This window comes from Budorcas taxicolor, chromosome 14, assembly GCF_023091745.1.
Source record: "Budorcas taxicolor isolate Tak-1 chromosome 14, Takin1.1, whole genome shotgun sequence".
NCBI classification, from domain to species: Eukaryota; Metazoa; Chordata; class Mammalia; order Artiodactyla; family Bovidae; genus Budorcas; species Budorcas taxicolor.
Window position 1 is genome coordinate 72,115,583 of NC_068923.1, and position 19,292 is coordinate 72,134,874.

The following is a 19,292-nucleotide window of genomic DNA, read 5'->3' on the forward strand; positions in this document are numbered from 1 at the left end:
GGCTACTGACGCTGAGGGCTCGCATTCACTTGGTGTTCAAATGTAAACTGGTCAGCACTGGTTTCTGTTGTTGTAGCTTTGTTGTTAGTGGTGGTGATGATTTCATTGTTTCATTCTGACCACACTTTATATAGCACTCTTTGTGGACCAGGCATACTTTATAAATACTACTTCTCCTAACTTCTGCCGCTTGGATTAAGTGAGGGGAAGGTGGAGTGATTGATTGATTAGGAAGAGGGTATTCAGGGCAGTAAAGGCCAGAGTGGGTACAAGAAAGTAATTAGAATGATGGACTCATGGAATCCTCGCCAGGTCCTCTGGAAGTAAGGACAGGAGCTCCTGGGCAGGACAATGGTGCTTAAGAGGTAAGAGCATCAGATATTTATTTGCTGTTGAAAAACTGTTGGAGTCAGGTAATGAGTGGAGAAAAGCAGAAGATTTAAATTATCTTCTAGGAGGATGTAGCTACCAACATTCTTTTCTTGACAGCTAAAGTCTTGTTTTTTATTAAAGGATGGATCTGAGCTTCACCTTTGACGTGATAATCAATAATCTTACTAAAATGCCAGTGTGATCACGTGTGCCTCAGAACTTTCAGTAGCTCTCTACCATTTCCATGATGAGGTCTTCAGACTGAGCACTCCACTGAACACACAACAGGACCCTCAGAAACATTTGCAGGCTTGCCTCTCACTGGTCTTACTGGTAAATTCTCTGCTCTGACTAAAGACTGACACTTTCATGATGGTATGAACGAACCATGGTCTGTAAACTTTTAGACATAGAATTTCAGCCTCCCCCAGTGCCTTCCCCTTTTCTCAAATATATATTCAAGTTTCAATATCTAACTAAAATTTTCCATCCTCTATCAACTTTGCCTTGACCATGTAAGACAGAACTCAGTATTATGCAACCTCCATTAATTAAGCTCTTTCAATAAACTCCTTAACCCAGGGATGTGTTTCATGTTCCTCTGTACCCCTCATGACACCTGGGCTGTATCATGTGCAGAGCATGTGCTCAATAACTTTTATTTTATTTGGAAAAATTATCTTATGAAATACAAAGTGCCAGGACATTTATAGAGACACTAAAGAAAAATATGTATCACTAGAAAATAATTTAATTTCCAGGGATGAGGGATTTCATGGGTAAGGCAAAGATTTTTGTTCTTTTAATTTAAATTGTATAAAAGGTAGAGCTGGAATGTAGTTAAAACAAAAAGCGATTTTCATTTGCAAATATTTTTCTTGAATTATATAAGAAAAATAAAGTGAAGAAAACTATAAAATAGGAATACAAAAATTTTTTACCAAACAATATCACCTTTACAGAAATACTTTTATAGTTCCGATCTATTTCTTTCTGTGTGTTTCACTGTACACATATATTTTTAAATATAATTATAATTATACTAGGCACAAAACCTCATATTCTCCTTTTTTAGTTGAAATTATAATATAATTTTTTGTATGTAATACACTGTTTTAAAGAATTATTCACAATATCTTACTCTGAAAACATTCCCTAAAGAGTTGTCCCTCATTTTAGCTGACAAAGATACTTTTGGGGGTAGCTTTCAAGATTAGCATCACTTTGAATGACAAGCTAACATCCTTGAATGATAGTGAGTCACCTCTCAAAAGACCCCACTCTTCATTTTTCATTTTTATACTTATGAAACTGATATATTCTTAGTTCTTATCAATTGCCAACATCCTATCTGGGTTTTTACCCCTAAGAGACAGAAGCTTCATTCATGAATGGATAAGGACGGTTTACGATATTTTTTTCTCCAACATATGAGAATGCATCTAATCCATGGAAATAATTAATAGTATTATTATGCAGGATTATTTACCAACATTTCATTAAGGAAACTCACAGTGATGTGGATATGAAAACAAGTGTATTTTTTCACATCAAATAGCACACATTAATAACAACTCAGGACATAAACTATTCAGTACGACCAGATTCAGACTGAAATAACATCAGTAAATCACTAACATAATTGTAAAAACAGTAAATGCATAGTAAAAAATGAAAATGGCAGAAGGCCCGATATTTGCTGAAGTTGCTGTCATTCTGCAATTTGCAACAGACAGCTCCATTGTAAATAACACATTCACTGGTGGGGTCACTTGCCTTGACCTTAAGAACCCCTCAGAAATGACAATTTGAATCAAACGATGGTTTTCTAAAGCAACCATTTTTACAATCACTGATTTCTAGAACAGGCATAATAAATTGCTTACTCCTCCAAACATCTCTCATTCTTAGAGAACATAACTAGAAAAAGCCTTAGATGTTCATGAAACGTGTTGGGTTTTCGGCATCACGTTATCCTGTGGTGCTCTGCAATCAATTACTGTTATACCACCATCATTAATAATTTTCTTAATGAAAATGATTCTGTTGATCTCCGCTGTATTTTAATTATCAGAGTTAAGCATAATTACACTGCAGCTCTGAGCTGGCATGTGGACTCCTTTAGGGCGCAATTTTGTTTTAACACACTGATAATGTAATTTTACATTGTGTCAGTTTGTTTGGTTATTATCCAGTTGTACAATTCCACTGTATTCCTGATAACAGATAATAACCTTAGTACCTCCTATATCCTGAAGTCATTTAAAAAGCAATATTGGAATTCTGTGACTAGCTAACTTAATCGCCTTATGATTTTATAATTCCTGCTGCTAAATATTTGGTTCAGGCACCCACCCTCTTTTAAGAATATTATAAAACTAGACAACAGTTATACATTTTCTATGAACTACAAAATGGTTAAATAAACACTTAAATATGAGCACAATTTTTTCTTTTCAAATTACTTTCTTACTTACATAGATTTAGGTGCTTTAAGGTAAACATGAACTTGGAGGCTAGTTAACAAAACTGAGTGCTAAGTTGGACAAGGCTGTTGTTTCAAAATTCTAGGAACATGCAACAGATACTCTATTTTAAGCTGGAAAATAGTCCAGACCTTTGCAAGGGTCCTTCACAATGACAGATCTTTGTTTTAAACAGTTGATCAATTTAGTCAGTGTATAGAAAGTTCACCAAAGTTAGGTCGTATTAGAATTACTGTCATTATTTCATAGTACCTTGAACATAGTACTCAACCAATCAGGGCTTAACTGAATTAATTGCATCGTTACATTTGTGCAAACAAGCAAAATCAGAACTTTGAAGATGGTCATAGAAAGATTTTGGAGATTAGTCTTCTACGTGACTTTAAATTCCTGCGGTCTTCAAAGCAACAGAGAAATCAGCAGAAGGTACTGCTGTCACTGCTGTTTTAGTTCTGGAAAACTTTTTCTGAAAAACCAAATCACAGAATGAGGGGGGAAAAGTTTTGCTGATTAATATGTATGTAAATTTGTGAGGAAGACCAATACCCTACAATCTTGGCTTAGTAAATGGTATCTTCCAAACTCTGCTAATTGTGCTAATTGGGATTCAAAGTCAACATACTCAAGACTAAATCCAAATTTCATCACTTATGATCTAGATATCCTTGAATTATTTAACTTACCTAACCTTGAGTTTGTGTTTGCGTGTGTGCTAAGCCACTTCAGTTGTGTCCAACTTTTTAAAATCCTATGGACTATAGCCTGCCAAGGCTCCTCTGTCCATGGGGATTCTTCAGGCAAGAACACCGGAGTGGGTTGCCATGCCCTCCTCCAGGGATCTTTCCAACTCAGGGATCGAACCCTCATGCCTTTCGTCTCCTGCATTGGCAGGTGGGTTCTTTACAACTAGCACCACCTGGGAAGCCCCTAACTTGAGTTTACTCATCTGTAAAGTGGGAATAACCCTGCTTACATCATAATTTTCTAAATGGTAAATAAGAAAACATATGTAAAGAGCTTAAAACCATGCCTGACATAGGATAAGTGCTTAATAAATGGCAACTGCTATTGCTTGCTTTAATGTTATCATCATTATCTTTACACTAGCATTTTAAATAAGACTTTCATTAGAAATATCATGTGCCCAAGGGGAAAAATCTATCTTTAGGCAAAGGCTTCTGGCCTCTGATTCTGTAATACAGATCTCTGCAGATACTGTGGTTTCATAGGGACTAAGTGGGACTGAAGGAATTCTTGGCTATACATATAGAATCAAATGACCGTGCTTCCTTGCACACTTGCTTGATGCCAGTGTGGAGGCCTGGCTTCATTTCCCCTAAATTTGTGCTGACATATAACCAAAAGGGCAAACAGGACTGAGAATAAGATCATATGCGATATAATATTTATGACAACATATGCAGTTATGTGAACCGGTGAGTCTTCACAAAAATCCTGTGAGATGGCCAGTGCTACTTCAATTTTACAGCTAAGGAGATATGATTTAAACAGGAAAAGTGATTTGCTCAAGGTTCCATCTGAGCAATTGTTAGTTTTTTTTTTTTTCAATAATATTGTGCTTTTGTATAAAAACAAATCTTCCATGGTTAAGGTGAGAGTGAGGGTTAGCTGATACTTTTTCACTCCTTTGATTGACAAGGTTCATGCTCTTCATCCGAATACCCAGAGAATGTGGCTCTCTAAAACAACATGCCATGAAAATCCAAAAACCCCAAATAATTTAATTATCCCTCATTTGGAGGGAGCTCAATGAAGAAACCCACATTTAGAACCTTTATGGTGCTAAAGGTTTAATTTTGAATGCTCAAAAACATGAAACTCAAAGTGACCCATTTACTTTTCCGAAATGAGAAAGGCCACTATACTGTGCAAACACTATAAAAAACATCAAGATGTAGAGAAAAGAAAAGGGTTTCTAGTGCTTGACAGGTATTCACGGATTTTTAGGAGCAAAGGGGGCAGACCTCTGCTCATCCTCCTTCCAGCAGTCTCCCTTTAGCCTCAGCATGGTGCTTTTTAGTATTTTTCCACGGGAGATAAGTAAATTAGAATTATCTGGAGTCTGCTGAGAATAATGGCAAAAACCAGACAACCCAACAAGTCTGGTCCATCAATGTCTGGATGAGCTAATTACTTTCTGGAATGACAGGGGGTAGTTGAGGCAGGAAAAAAAGTACATCAGATTATAATATGAATGCCAAGTACTATTTTTTTTTACTCGAATAAAACAGGATGATGGCAGCCTGTCAAATAGCACTAAGTAATATAATTCTATAATAATTATTAGATGGACACCTGGAAATGAAAATTTTATCATTATATTTAATGTTAACACCAGCTCACATTTAATGATACTTCAAAAAGTCAGTATATCTCTTAAATTATAATGGTTACACATTAAGTGGTCTATCTTACATGCCATAGGAAAATATTATCAAAAATTTGAGTCAAGGTATTTAAAAATACAACATATATGCATCTTACATTCTATTTGTATTAATAAATAAGTACTAATATCGGAGAAGGCAATGGCACCCCACTCCAGTACTCTTGCCTGGAAAATCCCATGGACAGAGGAGCCGGGTGGGCTGCAGTCCATGGGGTCGCTAGGAATCGGACACGACTGAGCGACTTCACTTTCACTTTTCATTTTCATACATTGGAGAAGGAAATGGCAACCCACTCCAGTGTTCTTGCCTGGAGAATCCCAGGGATGCGGGAGCCTGGTGGGTGGCCGTCCATGGGGTCACACAGAGTCAGACACGACTACAGTGACTTAGCAACTAACATACTTTCAGATAGCCAGATCCAATGAAAGTGACTTTGGCATGGAATTCATAAGTATTGTGGTGCTTAGCCAGAAAACAAAATAAGGCAATGTAATTTTGACGTTAGTGAGAGTTGATCTTCAGTGAGAGCTCTTCAGACGTGGGGAGTAATGTGCTGCATGTGGGCGCATGGATGTCAGCCTATCAAGCAACCATTCTTTACTCTCTGGAGTAGCACTTAGGTTTCATTTGGGAAACTACTTCTCCTGTGTCTCATTGGCTTATATACAAAACTACAGAGGATTGTAGTTTGCAAAGAAGAGTCACAGTGATTAATTGGTTCAAGGATTGTATGTGATGTACCTCAAACAAAATCCAGAAAAGCTCTATTTGCCCAGGCATTGCTCTGCTTGTAGGATATAAGGTCAGAGCTTCCCACCACTTGACAAGAACATTTCTGAGAATAAAACACACAAAAGAAAGATGAAGCAGAAGATAGAGACAGTCTGGGGACAAAGTCCGAACATCTGAATTAAACTGATCCTGAAGTTTAGAATATCCCTCGATTCTCAGTTATATGAGCAAATGAATCCTCTTACCCTCAACATACACACACACACACACACACACACACACACACACACACTTACACTTTCATTTTATTTTTTTTTGGCATAAACCCATTTCATTTGGATTTCTATCATTTGAAAACAAAAGAGCCCCAACTGATAAATAACATACATGTTATGAAAATGTCTCACAACACTATAGATGTTCAAGTCAAGAAGTACCTATTAAATCTAAGTCATCAATTTCTTTCAGCTACAAAACTCTTTTGCTTAGAGAAGGCTTATCATACCCAGGGGCTCCCCTGGTGTCACAAGGGTAAAGAATCCACCTGCAAGGCAGAAGACATGGGTTTGATCCCTGGGTTGGGAAGATCCTCTGGAGAAGGAAATGGCAACCCACTCCAGTATTCTTGCCTGGAGAATTCCATGGACAGAGGAGTCTGGCGGGCTACAGTTCATGGGGTTGCAAAGAATTGGAGGTGACTAAGTGACTGAACAAAAACAACAACAAGAATCACACCCACAGTCTGTGAAGACCGAAGGCTTCAGAGCCCATGCAGTCCTGGGAGCAGTGAGATTCCTGGGGTGCTATTTTCCATGATGTGAACAATCCCTAGCATAATCCTAGAATACTGAGGTGTTCACAGAAATTTGAGTGAACTATCCCCTTCCTCCGAAGGCTACCTGATTACTAGCAATTAGCATCAGGCCTCTGAAGCCCATCTGGGGCATCAGAGTAGAGTCTACAGCAGAGATTCCCCAAGTGGTGTCACCCAGAGCACTAATTCCAGTGTTCCCAAGGATCTCCACAGAAAAAAAGTTCATATATCATACAGTCAAAGGAGTTACAAAGACTTTTGTTTTATTTCACTACAGGACTTCTCAGAGTATTAATATCAGCAGGCCTTGTGAGTTTTCAAGAGAGGCCAAAACAGGCAATATCAGACCTTTCCTTTAATCTTAGGGTTATGTGAAATGCACTTCGGAAAGTGCTATATTATAATACTCGGTGATTTCAGAGTATTAAAGTACTCTGAAATGCCTAAGTAGTGTAAGAGAATTTACTCAGCATGGAATAGTGTCAAGGGGAAAGGTTCAGAGAGTATAGAATTTGGAATTATCAAAACGTGGATTCAAATTTGGTTTCCTTTTTAGCTCTCCATGAACAGAGACAGCGATACTGCCCTAAGTCACTCACAACGTCAGGCTGTGTAAAATGAGAAACATACTACCTATCTCATCCAGCTGTTTGAAACCTTAAAGCAGGGAGAGCTTCTTCTAATATGTATAACTCAGACCCTCAATCAGACAGATATGTGTTTGCACCCCACTTTAAACACTTAGTAGAATATTAAAGAAATATATATGTGTAACTGAATCACTTTGCTGTACAGCAGAAATTTAACACAACACTGTAAATCAAAGATACCACAAAATTTTTTTGAAAAAGTGAAATTGATACACAGCTACATGACCATGACAAATTACCTAATTCAGCCATGTCTCAAGTTCACTTTTTGTAAAATTGAGTACAATGTTAATTACCTACTGCTGCTACTGCTAAGTCACTTCAGTCGTGTCCGACTCTGTGCGACCCCATAGACGGCAGCCCACCAGGCTCCCCCATCCCTGGGATTCTCCAGGCAAGAACACTGGAGTGGGTTGCCATTTCCTTCTCCAATGCATGACAGTGAAAAGTGAAAGTGAAGTCGCTCAGTCGTGCCCAACTCTTCGCGACCCCATGGACTGCAGCCTACCAGGCTCCTCTGTCCATGGGATTTTCCAGGCAAGAGTACTGGAGTGGGATGCCATTGCCTTCTCCAATTACCTACTAGGAGGTATTAAATGATGATTAAATGAAATAATGCATATACAGTAGTTACTGCAGTCCTTGTTATTTGAATTGCAATACCCAAAACTGGTCTTGTAAGTTGAACAATATCAAGTTACCTTTTGTAGGTTAAAAACTATTGTATATTAGGAATTCATATTGAGTAGATTGCAAAGGCAGGCAATAATAGCTAACTTTTTACAACTTTTTCTTTTTCTAACATATAAAATGACCATAAAATGAGGTGAAGAGAGCAATGAGGGAAGTGCATAGAATTTGGTATGGGAGTACCAAAGAGAGGATTGGGGGGGGGGGGTGCTTAATAAAGAGTAGCTGTTATTATCCATGTACAAACTGAGCACACAGTTGGGCTTAAGCCATGCTTTATGAGTTAATTAATAAGTTTCTGCAAATTACTCCCAATTGTTTATTGCTAGAAGGATTCAGGTATATCTAACTATAAAACAAACACACAAATATGTTCAAATTAAAGTACTCCACTGAGCACAGAATTACAATTTTGTTATAGCTTTTCCCCTTATGTAACAATATAACAATCTTCTCTTCTAAAAGAATGCCTGATTTAAACATGTAATGAATTTGGATCATGGTAGAAGAACAACTACCCTCTTGGTTCCTCCACCTTATATTACCATCATAGAGATAAGACATTGTACAACAAAAATTTATTCCCAGTCATTGGTCCTACACTCCAAGCCATCATTTCTGTGGTTTGCATTCTGAATGTGGACACTGGCAAGCTGGTTCACTGTAATATTGCTTTCCATTTTGATAGAACATAGTGACATATCCTGGGAAAATCTCACTTCCGTTCTAGCTAAAAGCTCCCACCAGCATACCACAGGTATTTGGGGTTAGAAAATAAATGGGTATGGGACCAGCAATTACAAAAGGAAAAGGAATATAATCAGATCCTGGTGTGCAGATTGTTTTTTTAGCTTGCAAATTCTCTCTTTCCGGTGTTTCAACTTTCAAAGGCTTATGGTAGTTTAAAGGCAATCCTCTTATAAGTGTACAAATTGTAATGATTATAGGAACAAGTTGTAATTGTTTCTAGCAAGTTTTTAAGAGTCTTTGATGTTATGATTAGTGTTTTATATGTTAATATATTGATAGGGGTGCTTATTTGCTTGTTCCCTTGTATGCTTTCATGGTTTCTAGGTTCAATGTGCAAACACATCTTTGATCTCAGTAGGTCTATTTGGTTAAAAAAGAAAGCGAAAAGAAATTAAACATGAGAAGCACAAGGTTTTGCAATATTTACGAAGAAGTGAGATTAGGGATTTCACTCTCAAAGTACAGAGCTTGGGCCCAGAACTTGAATATGGAGGAAAGCGCAGCAAACCACATCACACACGCAGAGGGGCCTGAGTCTGGGGGAGCCGGTCCCACCACGTGTGTCAGGGAGCGGCGGTTCCTTTGTAGCCTGGGCGTAGCTGTGTGACGCAGTCTAGGCTGATGCCACACTGAGCAAATCAAAGGCAAAGCTCTGCAAGCCATCGCTTCCTCTCTCCCATTTGCCTCCTGCCCTTCAGAAATCACCATGGGGAGGAACTCTCAGTCTTTGCAATGGCTTCCTTTTCAGCTCTGCTCTCATTCTGTGTGATATCAAGAGACTGGCTGGAATTCAGTGCCTCCCAGAGCACGCACCTTGACACTCTGACACGGACTGCTACATTTCAAAAGGAATTTACTTTTTGATGGATAATGCCTCAGAGAGGAATCTGAGATCTCATCAAACCTGCTATCAATAAAAGTAACGGCGAGGAAGGTACTAGTCAAGACACTCAAATCCGTGGTGAGGTGAATGTGCATGGTGTGAAGTAAAGTCCTAACACCTTTTGTTTTATGCTGAACGGAAAAAAAAGAAACAATCCAGTAGTCTTTGCTGAAAATACAGGTTAGGGAGATGCACAAGGGAAAAAGGAAGAGAGAGGATCCCATTTTACTTTGTACTCCCCTTCCAGCACATGTGGTGCTGTTTTGCAATGCTCAGGTTTCAATACCTCCAAAGCGTGAGCGAAAGGCTCTAGCGGTTACCTTTGCTGTACACAATGCAGTTGTTTTTGTTGTCTTCCACTCCTTGCCAAGTCACATCCAGCAGCCACTTGGGACCAGCAGTCAGCACCATCGGGACCTGAGCCTTTGTCTTCTGTAGAAAGAATGATAACAAACAGATGCCATTTGCTTTCGTTGATTACAAACTTGAATAATAACAGTACTAATCATTTTATTTTCCCAAATAACTAAATCTCCCAAACCATAATCCAAGTCCTATTCCCCCGTCTCAAGATATCTTTTTTAAGACGACAGAAGCTGTAAAGCTTTACTGCTTTCACTAATCTGAATGGTAGAATTATTATCAAGATTTTTTTTTTTTTCCTAAATGATACTGGATCAGATCTCTAAGATTAGACAGCTCTCTTGCGGCTCTGAATTATAAAGAGAATGCAGATGACTTTCATTGCAAAGAGCAGAGTGTTTGGAAGTGAACTTTAGACACATTGTACTTTACTATCAACAGGATCTCACTATTTCCTGAAACAGACAGGAAAGAATTTAAAGAATCAGGATCCATTTCAAAGCTCTATCCTGAGCAACATTTATATTAGAGTAGGAATTTATTCTGAATGAATAATGAAATTCACCGAGCACCCTTGTCTAAGTATGGATATGTAGCCTGACTGAAACTGAAATAATATTAATGCTAATGACTCACTATACACTGTCTCCAAAAAGACTATAAAAGAGGAATTGGGAATAAATTCAGATGCAGAGCAACTAAAGCATGACAATTCCTTGCTCTGAGAAGCACAGAAGCAGGGAGACAAGTGCTCTAGTTCTAACAAAATATTTTCAGTGTACATTTTAAATATAAGGTTCATCATTTTAGGCTGTTTGGTACCCAAATTATTTGTCTTTATGTTCACACGGCAGGAAATCAACCAGGGAGGAAATAAGTAAGTCTGAGCAAAACTAGTGTTTCCCGATGAGTCAGAGTGAACCGGCATTCAGACGTTTATCATTCACCTGCCCATGTTCTGTATATTAACTACCGTAAAACCACAACACAGAGTACAATACAAGGGTCTCAAGGTAATTTTTGAACTAAATTTTCACCTAGATATGATCCTGCTGGAGACACCTCCGCCCATTTGGGGATTTGCTAACGTGTCACATGCTATCACAAATCTCCCAAATTGGCATTAGTAAGTATTCACTTGAGGAGTTCTACATAATCTGGCCATTTCAAATCTCTCAGGAATCTAGAGACCTCATTTCACTGGCCAAATGACAACGATGATCGTGCAGATATTACAGACCTGTTGATACTGCAAAGACAGATTAAAAACTATGCATCAAATCAATGCTAACCATTTTTGACATATCAATTATATTGTAAAAGGTAAAACTACCATAAAATATACTTAATGGAAAAATCAACCATGGTGGACAAACTTAAAAATAAGTCTAAAAATATTTCAAATATTAAAACAGAGGAGGTGGTAAGCTGGATCAACCCTAAGAAAGACTAGTATACTGATTTTTCAGAGTCAAGTTAGTATGTTAGTCACTCAGTCATGTCCAACTCTTTGCGACCCCATGAACTGTAGCCCACGAGGTTCCTCTGTCCGTGGAATTCTCCAGTCAAGAACACTGGAGTGGGTTGCCATTCCCTTCTCCAGAGCATCTTCCCAATCCAGGGATTGAACCTGGGTCTCCTGTATTACAGGAAGATTCTTAACGATCTGAGCCACCAGGGAAGCCCTTTTATAGCCATACTTTAATTCATTTTGAAATCTTTAATTTCAACTATCTATCTCAATATTTGGAAAGTTAAACCATGTGAAACAGTTATCTGAAAGCCCCATGGGAAGAAAGCAATTTCATATCACAACTTTTTAAAACAATCTAGGCAAAGGGTTATCAAGTTATCCCTCTGGTTATTAGTCTAAGTGATGATCTTGTTTTTCCATTTTCAAAATATAATTTGGGAATAAGTAAGCTTCTTCAAGGGTTTTCTTGGCAGCTACGCTGGTAAGAATCTGCCTGCCATGCAGGAGATGTGGGTTAAGTCCCACTCCTCTTCTAGGTCCGGAAGATCCGCTGCCTAAGGAATAGGCTACCCACTCCAGTATTCTTGGGCTTCCCTGGTGGCTCAGCTGGTAAAGAATCTGCCTGCAATGCAGGAGACCTGGGTTAAGTCCCTGGGTTGGGAAGATCCCCTGGAGAAGGGAATGGCTACCCACTCCAGCATTCTGGTCTGGACAATTCCATAGACTGTATTCTATCGGGTAGCAAAGAGTTGGACACAACTGAGTGATTTTCCTTTTTCAAGCTTCTTCAATCTGAAATGGTAGTAACTGATAGACAATTAAATAATAGGTCTCAACTGTGTATATTTCGGAGAAGGCAATGGCACCCCACTCTAGTACTCTTGCCTGGAAAATCCCATGGGCAGAGGAGCCTGGTGGGCTGCAGTCCATGGGGTCGCTAAGAGTCGGACACGACTGAGCAACTTCACTTTCGTATTTCACTTTCATGCATTGGAGAAGGAAATGGCAACCCACTCCAGTGTTCTTGCCTGGAGAATCCCAGGGACAGGGGAGCCTTGTGGGCTGCCGTCTATGGGGCTGCACAGAGTTGGACACGACTGAAGTGACTTAGCAGTAGCAGTGTATATTTCAGCTCTTTGTACTACTAGAGAAGCAGGAAAGTCTATAGATCAGGGTCAGCAGGTCTCCAAATCATAAGCAGAACAAGTCACAAGAGAGACTCCACCATTTCCCTAAACCTGCCCATGAGGGATTTAGTGGTGTTATTTGTAACTTCTTCTCTCTTCTGATCTTAAATAACAGACTTCAACACTTGGTTCATTTCTATTGTAGTCTCTTATTCCATGAGAAATACATGCATTTTAAATGATTTAATCTTTGTATGCCATAGTTCTTAAAGCCACATGCATTTTGACACAGTAAATCAGTTTTTACAATTTTCCATAGATAATATGAAAACTAAATATTGACCACAAATTCTTGAGGGGATCTTTTGCTGTAAAGTAAATTAACTGATCTGTCAATATCACAGTCTTTCATTCATTTCACAAAGGAACCTACTGATCCAGTCTTGTGCTTGGTGCTAGGAATAGGAGCGGGGCTTTCTCGGTGAAGGCTATAGGTATATTAAAGCAAGTTTACTGTAAGGCAGAAGGTATCAGGGAGGGGGTGCAAAGTCATGTGTAAACTGTTTTGGGGCCAATGAAGGGCAAGCATCCTGTCCTGTGGACTCTTGGGACAGGATCTTGAAGGCTCATGCTCATGCTCAGTTGTGCCCAGATCTTTGCAACCCCACGGACCATAGCCTACCAGGCTCCTCTGAGCAAGAATACTGGAGTGGGCTGCCATTTGTTACTCCAGGGGATCTCCCTGACCCAGGGATAAACCTGTGTCTCCTGTATTGCACAGGAATTGTTCATTGCTGAGCCATCAGGGAAGTTCCCTCTTGAAGGGCAGATAGGAAGAATTTGCCTTTGCTGGTAATGGCCCTGGACAAAGTCTGAGCAGTGTATAAGAGTGGTATGTACTGGAAATAGTGACTAGTTCTGGGATTCTTTGGTTTCCGTTCTTATATAAAGTCTTTATAGCTGTTCTTTATATATAGAAAGCACTAGGTAACCGTTGGGGTTTCCCCGGTGGCACAGTGGTGAATAACCCAACTGCCAATGCAGGAGACACAAGAGACGTGGGTTCAATCCCTAGGTAGGGAAGATCCCCTGGAGTAGGAAATGGCAACCCACTCCATTATTCTCATCTGAGAAAATCCATGGACAGAGGAGCCTTGCAGGCTACAGTCCTTGGGTCGTAAAGAGTTGGACGTGACTAACTACGCAGTACAAAGGAAAGAGCTCCCTGTCACCACTGGAATCATCATTGATACCATCATTATCACTATTGATAAGCCAAAGAACCATAACAGCATATGTGTCTAGAAAAGCAGGTTACAAACAGATCTTGAAGGACCTTTTCATATCAAGCAAAACTTTTCTTTGTGCCTAAACCTCTCAGCAGAAGGAAGACGGTAAAGATGTTTTAAGCAGGAAGAATAAGGTTACTACTGTCGCTGCTACTTGGGCAAAATCTCCTACTTACAGTCCTCACATACATTTTCAGATAAAGATATTGCACCTAAAATATTAAATAATTTCCTTTAGGTTGAAGATGAAGCCCATGTTTATATTTAGCTCTGTTTCCAAACACTATTCCTCCTAGGGTGACCAACTGTCTGGATTTTCCTAAGACTGAAGGGTTTCCCAGGATGCTGAACTTTTAGTGCAAGTCCTGGGCAAGCTCAGATGACCTGTCCATCCCTGCAGCTCCTACTCCAAAACAGTATGATTGGTTCACATCCATGAAACACTTGCTAAATACTTCTCCCGAATTATCTTATTTGATTTTTACAACTCCGGCAGTTAGGTATTAACATTTTCTCCATTTTTTTTTTCTACATAAGCAAATTAAGATTTAGAGGACTTGACTTTGTGGCACAAATACACATAGTTATTTGATGTCTATTCTTAATGGCAAGTTAGGCATTATATCTTTTAAAATGTTGGCAAACCTTTATTATGCCTGGGCTTAGAAAGAAGCTGACTTTTCAAGTAACTGAACTGAAAGGAAAACAATTTCTTTGACTTCAAATCAATAAGGCAAAAGCAAAAATGTAGGAAAGAAACACTCTGAAAGCTATACTCAAGCTGTAAAGAATAAGTAGATAAAAAACATCTCAATGGACCAGTTATTACAGTTTTGAGGAGGCAAGTCAATTTCTTTCTGAAGAAGTCAACTTTTGTAGAGATTGACTGCCTCCAAAGAAGATTACCAAGTGGGAGAAGGAAGGTGTTAGTCAGGATTATATGAAATCTACACTCTAGCAAAATCCATGAATAGAAAATAACAATAATATCCACATTGATCATTAGGTTTAGTTTCCCGTATCTCTATCATAAGGATTCATACAAGTCTAGAATGTTAAGGGCCAGAATCAACTTTAAAATTCAGTGGGTTTAATCCCATAATTTCACAAATGAATAAAGTGAAACCAAAATGTTTATCTAGCATCCTATACAGGTAGGATACAATTGGTACAACACGTTGGCAAAAGAGAATGGATGTAAAATGTATGATAGGGCCCCAAACATGAACACCCTAATCTCTTGGAACATGTGTATATGTCATTTTACTTGGCAAAATGGATTTTAAGAATATGCTTAAGACTTAGAATTATGATATGGTGACAGGACCCTAGATTACCCACACGGACCCAATCTAAGCACAAGTTTCTAAAAGTAGAAGGGAAAGGCAAAATAGTAGTCAAAGAAATTTGACATGAAAAGGATTCCACCTGCCTCTCGCCCTTTGAAGATGGCGTACTGCAGCGATGAACTGCACGTGTTGGGGTCTAGAAACTGGGAATGGGCTTCAACTGAAGGAAGGGAGGCAAAGAGGGATTTCAGTTCTGTGGCCTTAGGGAACTAAATCTGCCAACAACCTCAATAAGCAGGAAATAGATTCTTCCCTAGAACCTCTGGAAAGGAATGAATCCTGCTGACAAATTGATTTTAGTTTGGTGATACCCCTACTGGATTTCTGATGTATGCATGCATGCTAAGTGCTTCAGTCATGTCTGGCTCTTGGACTATAGCCAAAACTTTGCAACCCAATGGACTGTGGCCTGTCACGCTCCTCTGTCCACAGGATTCTCCAGGCAAGAATACTGAAGTGAGTTGTCATTTCCTTCTTCAGGGAAATCTTCCTGATCCAGGGATCAAACCCATGTCTCTTATGTTCCCTGCAATGGCAGGTGGGTTCTTTACCATTAGCACTATCTGGGTAGAACTTTAATATAATACCTATGTGTTTTAAGTCCCCAAGTTTTTGACTATTTGTCTTGGCAGCAAAAGAAAACTAATACAAAAAACATTCAAATGTACTGACTTACAGTTTAAATTTCCTTATCAAATGTACTCAAAAGTGTGAAAGAACTCTCTCTTAGTTGGAAAAACACCAAATATACATTGTTATTCCACAATCATCTGATATATTTAATATTTTTCCTTTAAAGTATGAAGAATACAGTGGTAACCAACATTTTTTGTTTCTATAACTGGGTATTTAAAACATTTTATGATTCACTATTAACTTTATAGTTGACGTGTGACAGAAAGGACATTACTGTCCTTGCACTGAGATGATCCAGGCTGGAATCCTGATACGGCTATTGGCAGACTCTGGGACCGGAAAATCAGTTAAACATCCCGAACTTTAGGATAAGTATCTGTAAAATGGGGATAACGATTTCCACCTCAAAAGTTGTCTTATCAAGCAACCACTATGGTGCTTTGTACACCACAGATACAGTGCAGACTTGTACCGACTACCTACATGAATAAATAAATTAAAATGTGCAAAGAGTGCTTCCAGAATCCCTATTTCTCAGACACTGGTAATGTTTATAGGGATTAGGACAGAAGTCAAGACAAAAGCTTCGATCCAGTTTAAAGATAGTGGTAGTCACTATTGCTATTGATTAATTATTTCCACCTCTCTATTTCACAGGTCTCTTTTAAATTTAGGTATGGGAGTATATGACTTCACTCCACCAATGAAACTGAGTAAGCGGTGACTCATGTCATTTTTACAAAGAAGCTATAAGACCAATACACTCACCATCATGCCTTGCCTTTGTTGAAATGACTGTCAAGGATGTAAAGAAGGAAGACTCCTAACCACAGAGGCCATGCAATATGAGAAAGAAACTTCAAAAAAATTTATCTGGCCCTGCTAGGTCTTAATTGTGGCACCAGGATCCTCCTTGTGGCACACAGGATCTAATTCCCTGAGCAGGGATTGAATCTGGGTCCCCTGCATTGGAAGCACAGACTCTGAACCACTAGACCAAAAGGAAAGTCCCAGGAAACTTTTTTCATGCAAAAAAAAAAAAAACAAAAACAAAAAAAAAACCCAACTATTGCAATATTAGGGTTGCTTGCAACCTCAGCAAAACCTAGCTCATCCTCATTTATACACAGGTTTTCTTCATTTTTTTTTTCCTGTATTGAAATAATCCATGGGGTTTTACAGGTTACAGTTTGTACTTTATATCCAGGCAGTCTCTTTTGGTGACCAATTTAAGATATAATGGGAACCTGAATTTCAGTTAAGCTGGAATGTTTTAAAAAGAAAAAGAAATAGTGTGTTCTTCTGAGGCTCTGCTTTGTAAATTTAAGAAAAATCTGCACTCCTGGACACTGTTTGAACCCAGAGTTTCATACTTAGACAGTCTACAACTAGACAAACTTGACAAGGACAAAATGGGTCAAAAGTGTCATTTCTTAGGAATAATTAGAATCATCTAATGTGGATAAAAGAGGTCAAACTAGCATCCACTTCTCACTAACCTTTGGAGTTACTGGACCGACAAAGGAGGTAGCCTTCAATAAATGTTTATACTCAAGCCAAAAGGTTAATGGAGATAAAAGTAGGCAGCCCAAAGGTAAAGAATAGAGGATAATTCTAACCCAAGAAACTGGTGACATAATGCTGTCTTAGGGATTCCAAATTTTGCTGAAAATAATTGCTGAAGATTTCCAAACTCAGGCTTACAAAGAGCTAGAAGTCTTAGGAAAATTTGACCCATGAGAAGAGACTGACATTAAAAACAACAACCCAGAAGTGGCATTTGATGGAAAATTTGGCCTCCACTGACTTTAGCTGGGAAATATAAAAAAATCTCACTAGAAAATCTCAAACTATTGCCGTGAGATACAGTCTCATGCTGCTGAAAAATTTCCCGATGTGTTATTTCTATAACTTGGTAATAGGTGAAAAGCACTGTGTCTGTTTGACAACATTCATAGCTATTTTAACAATTCATAGCTGTTTCTATTCTCTCAGCTTTAAAAACACATTTGATATTAGGTATCGGAGAACTTCCAAATTATTGTAAATATTAGCAGCAGCAGATACATATAACTGGTACCAGAACACATATACATATATACATACACACACAGATATATATATTCCTAGCCCTTAGAAATGAGATGCCACCACCACTGCCAATCTCTCCCAGTTGAATTACTCTCTACATCTAATTGAAAAAAAAAAAATGTGATACTGTATGTGATTTGACCTTGTACTACCACAGGGAAAATTTTACACAGTAAAAGTTTTGGTTAATGTATCCAAGCAGTTCTCCACACTGGAATTAAATTCGAATTCAATCTGACAATCATGAAGACATTGTATCCCTCTCCTTTTAACTGTGTGAAGTCTCTCTAGTGGCAGTGAGCTAAAATTTCCCTTCACCAGCAGCCTAGTCTATAGAAGCATAATAACTTAAAATCTTGGACTACCTGGAGAGGGGAGAAATGTCAAGTGATAACTGAAAGCCCTCCACAACTGTATTCTCAGTAATTCTGGTCCTGGTATATAGCCTCAACATTACTGATTTGACTAGAACTATAAAACTTTAGTATGATGATTTCCACCTAATGAACTGCTTTTTACTAAATATCCTTTAAAAAGTTATACAGGACACCTCATGAATGTTTGAACTTGATGCTACCGAGGTAAACAATTTGTTTTTTCTTTCAGAAAATAAGAGTATCACTTTAAACTACACAAACAGGATCATAGTACTTCATGTAGTCCCAAAAGGTCAAGTTATTTGCGTGATGATATAGAACCAGCTTCTCAGCTGTAACACCTGAATATTCTTCATGACCAGAATACTGGAGTGGGTTGCCATGCCTTCCTCCAGGAGATCCCGCCAATCCAGGGATCTGGGCATCCATTTAGATAATATGTTTCCATTTAAAATAAAATTATAGCTTTCCATTTAAAATAGAATAAAATGGTCGCTGTGCTATTGATACATTGGGATGTCCCTTGACTGAGAAAAGCAGTATTCCTTTGGGTGTGTGTGCTTTGAAAACAAGAAGAGTGTGTGTGTGTGTGTATGTGTGTGTGTGTGTGTGTGTGTGTGTGTGGTGTAGAAACAGATTTAGACAGGTTAGTTTAAGAATTTTCAAACTCATATCAAGAATCTCACCTACAGTCATTGCTTAAGAAACAACAAAATAACTTAATAAAATATTATCCAACTCCCATTGCTTGGAAAAAAAATGTTAGTCACATTTTCAAACTGAAGTTCAAAGAAATTA

General features: G+C 38.5%; 1 protein-coding gene across 1 annotated transcript in view; it reads right to left on the minus strand.

Moving 5' to 3' along the window:
* ZFPM2 (zinc finger protein, FOG family member 2) overlaps nucleotides 1-19,292 on the minus strand; it is a 415,496-nt gene that overhangs the window by 166,301 nt on the left and 229,903 nt on the right. The window contains exon 5 of the mRNA XM_052651795.1: nucleotides 10,109-10,220. Coding sequence (XP_052507755.1) covers nucleotides 10,109-10,220 — 112 coding nt within the window. The remainder of the gene's footprint in view (nucleotides 1-10,108; nucleotides 10,221-19,292) is intronic.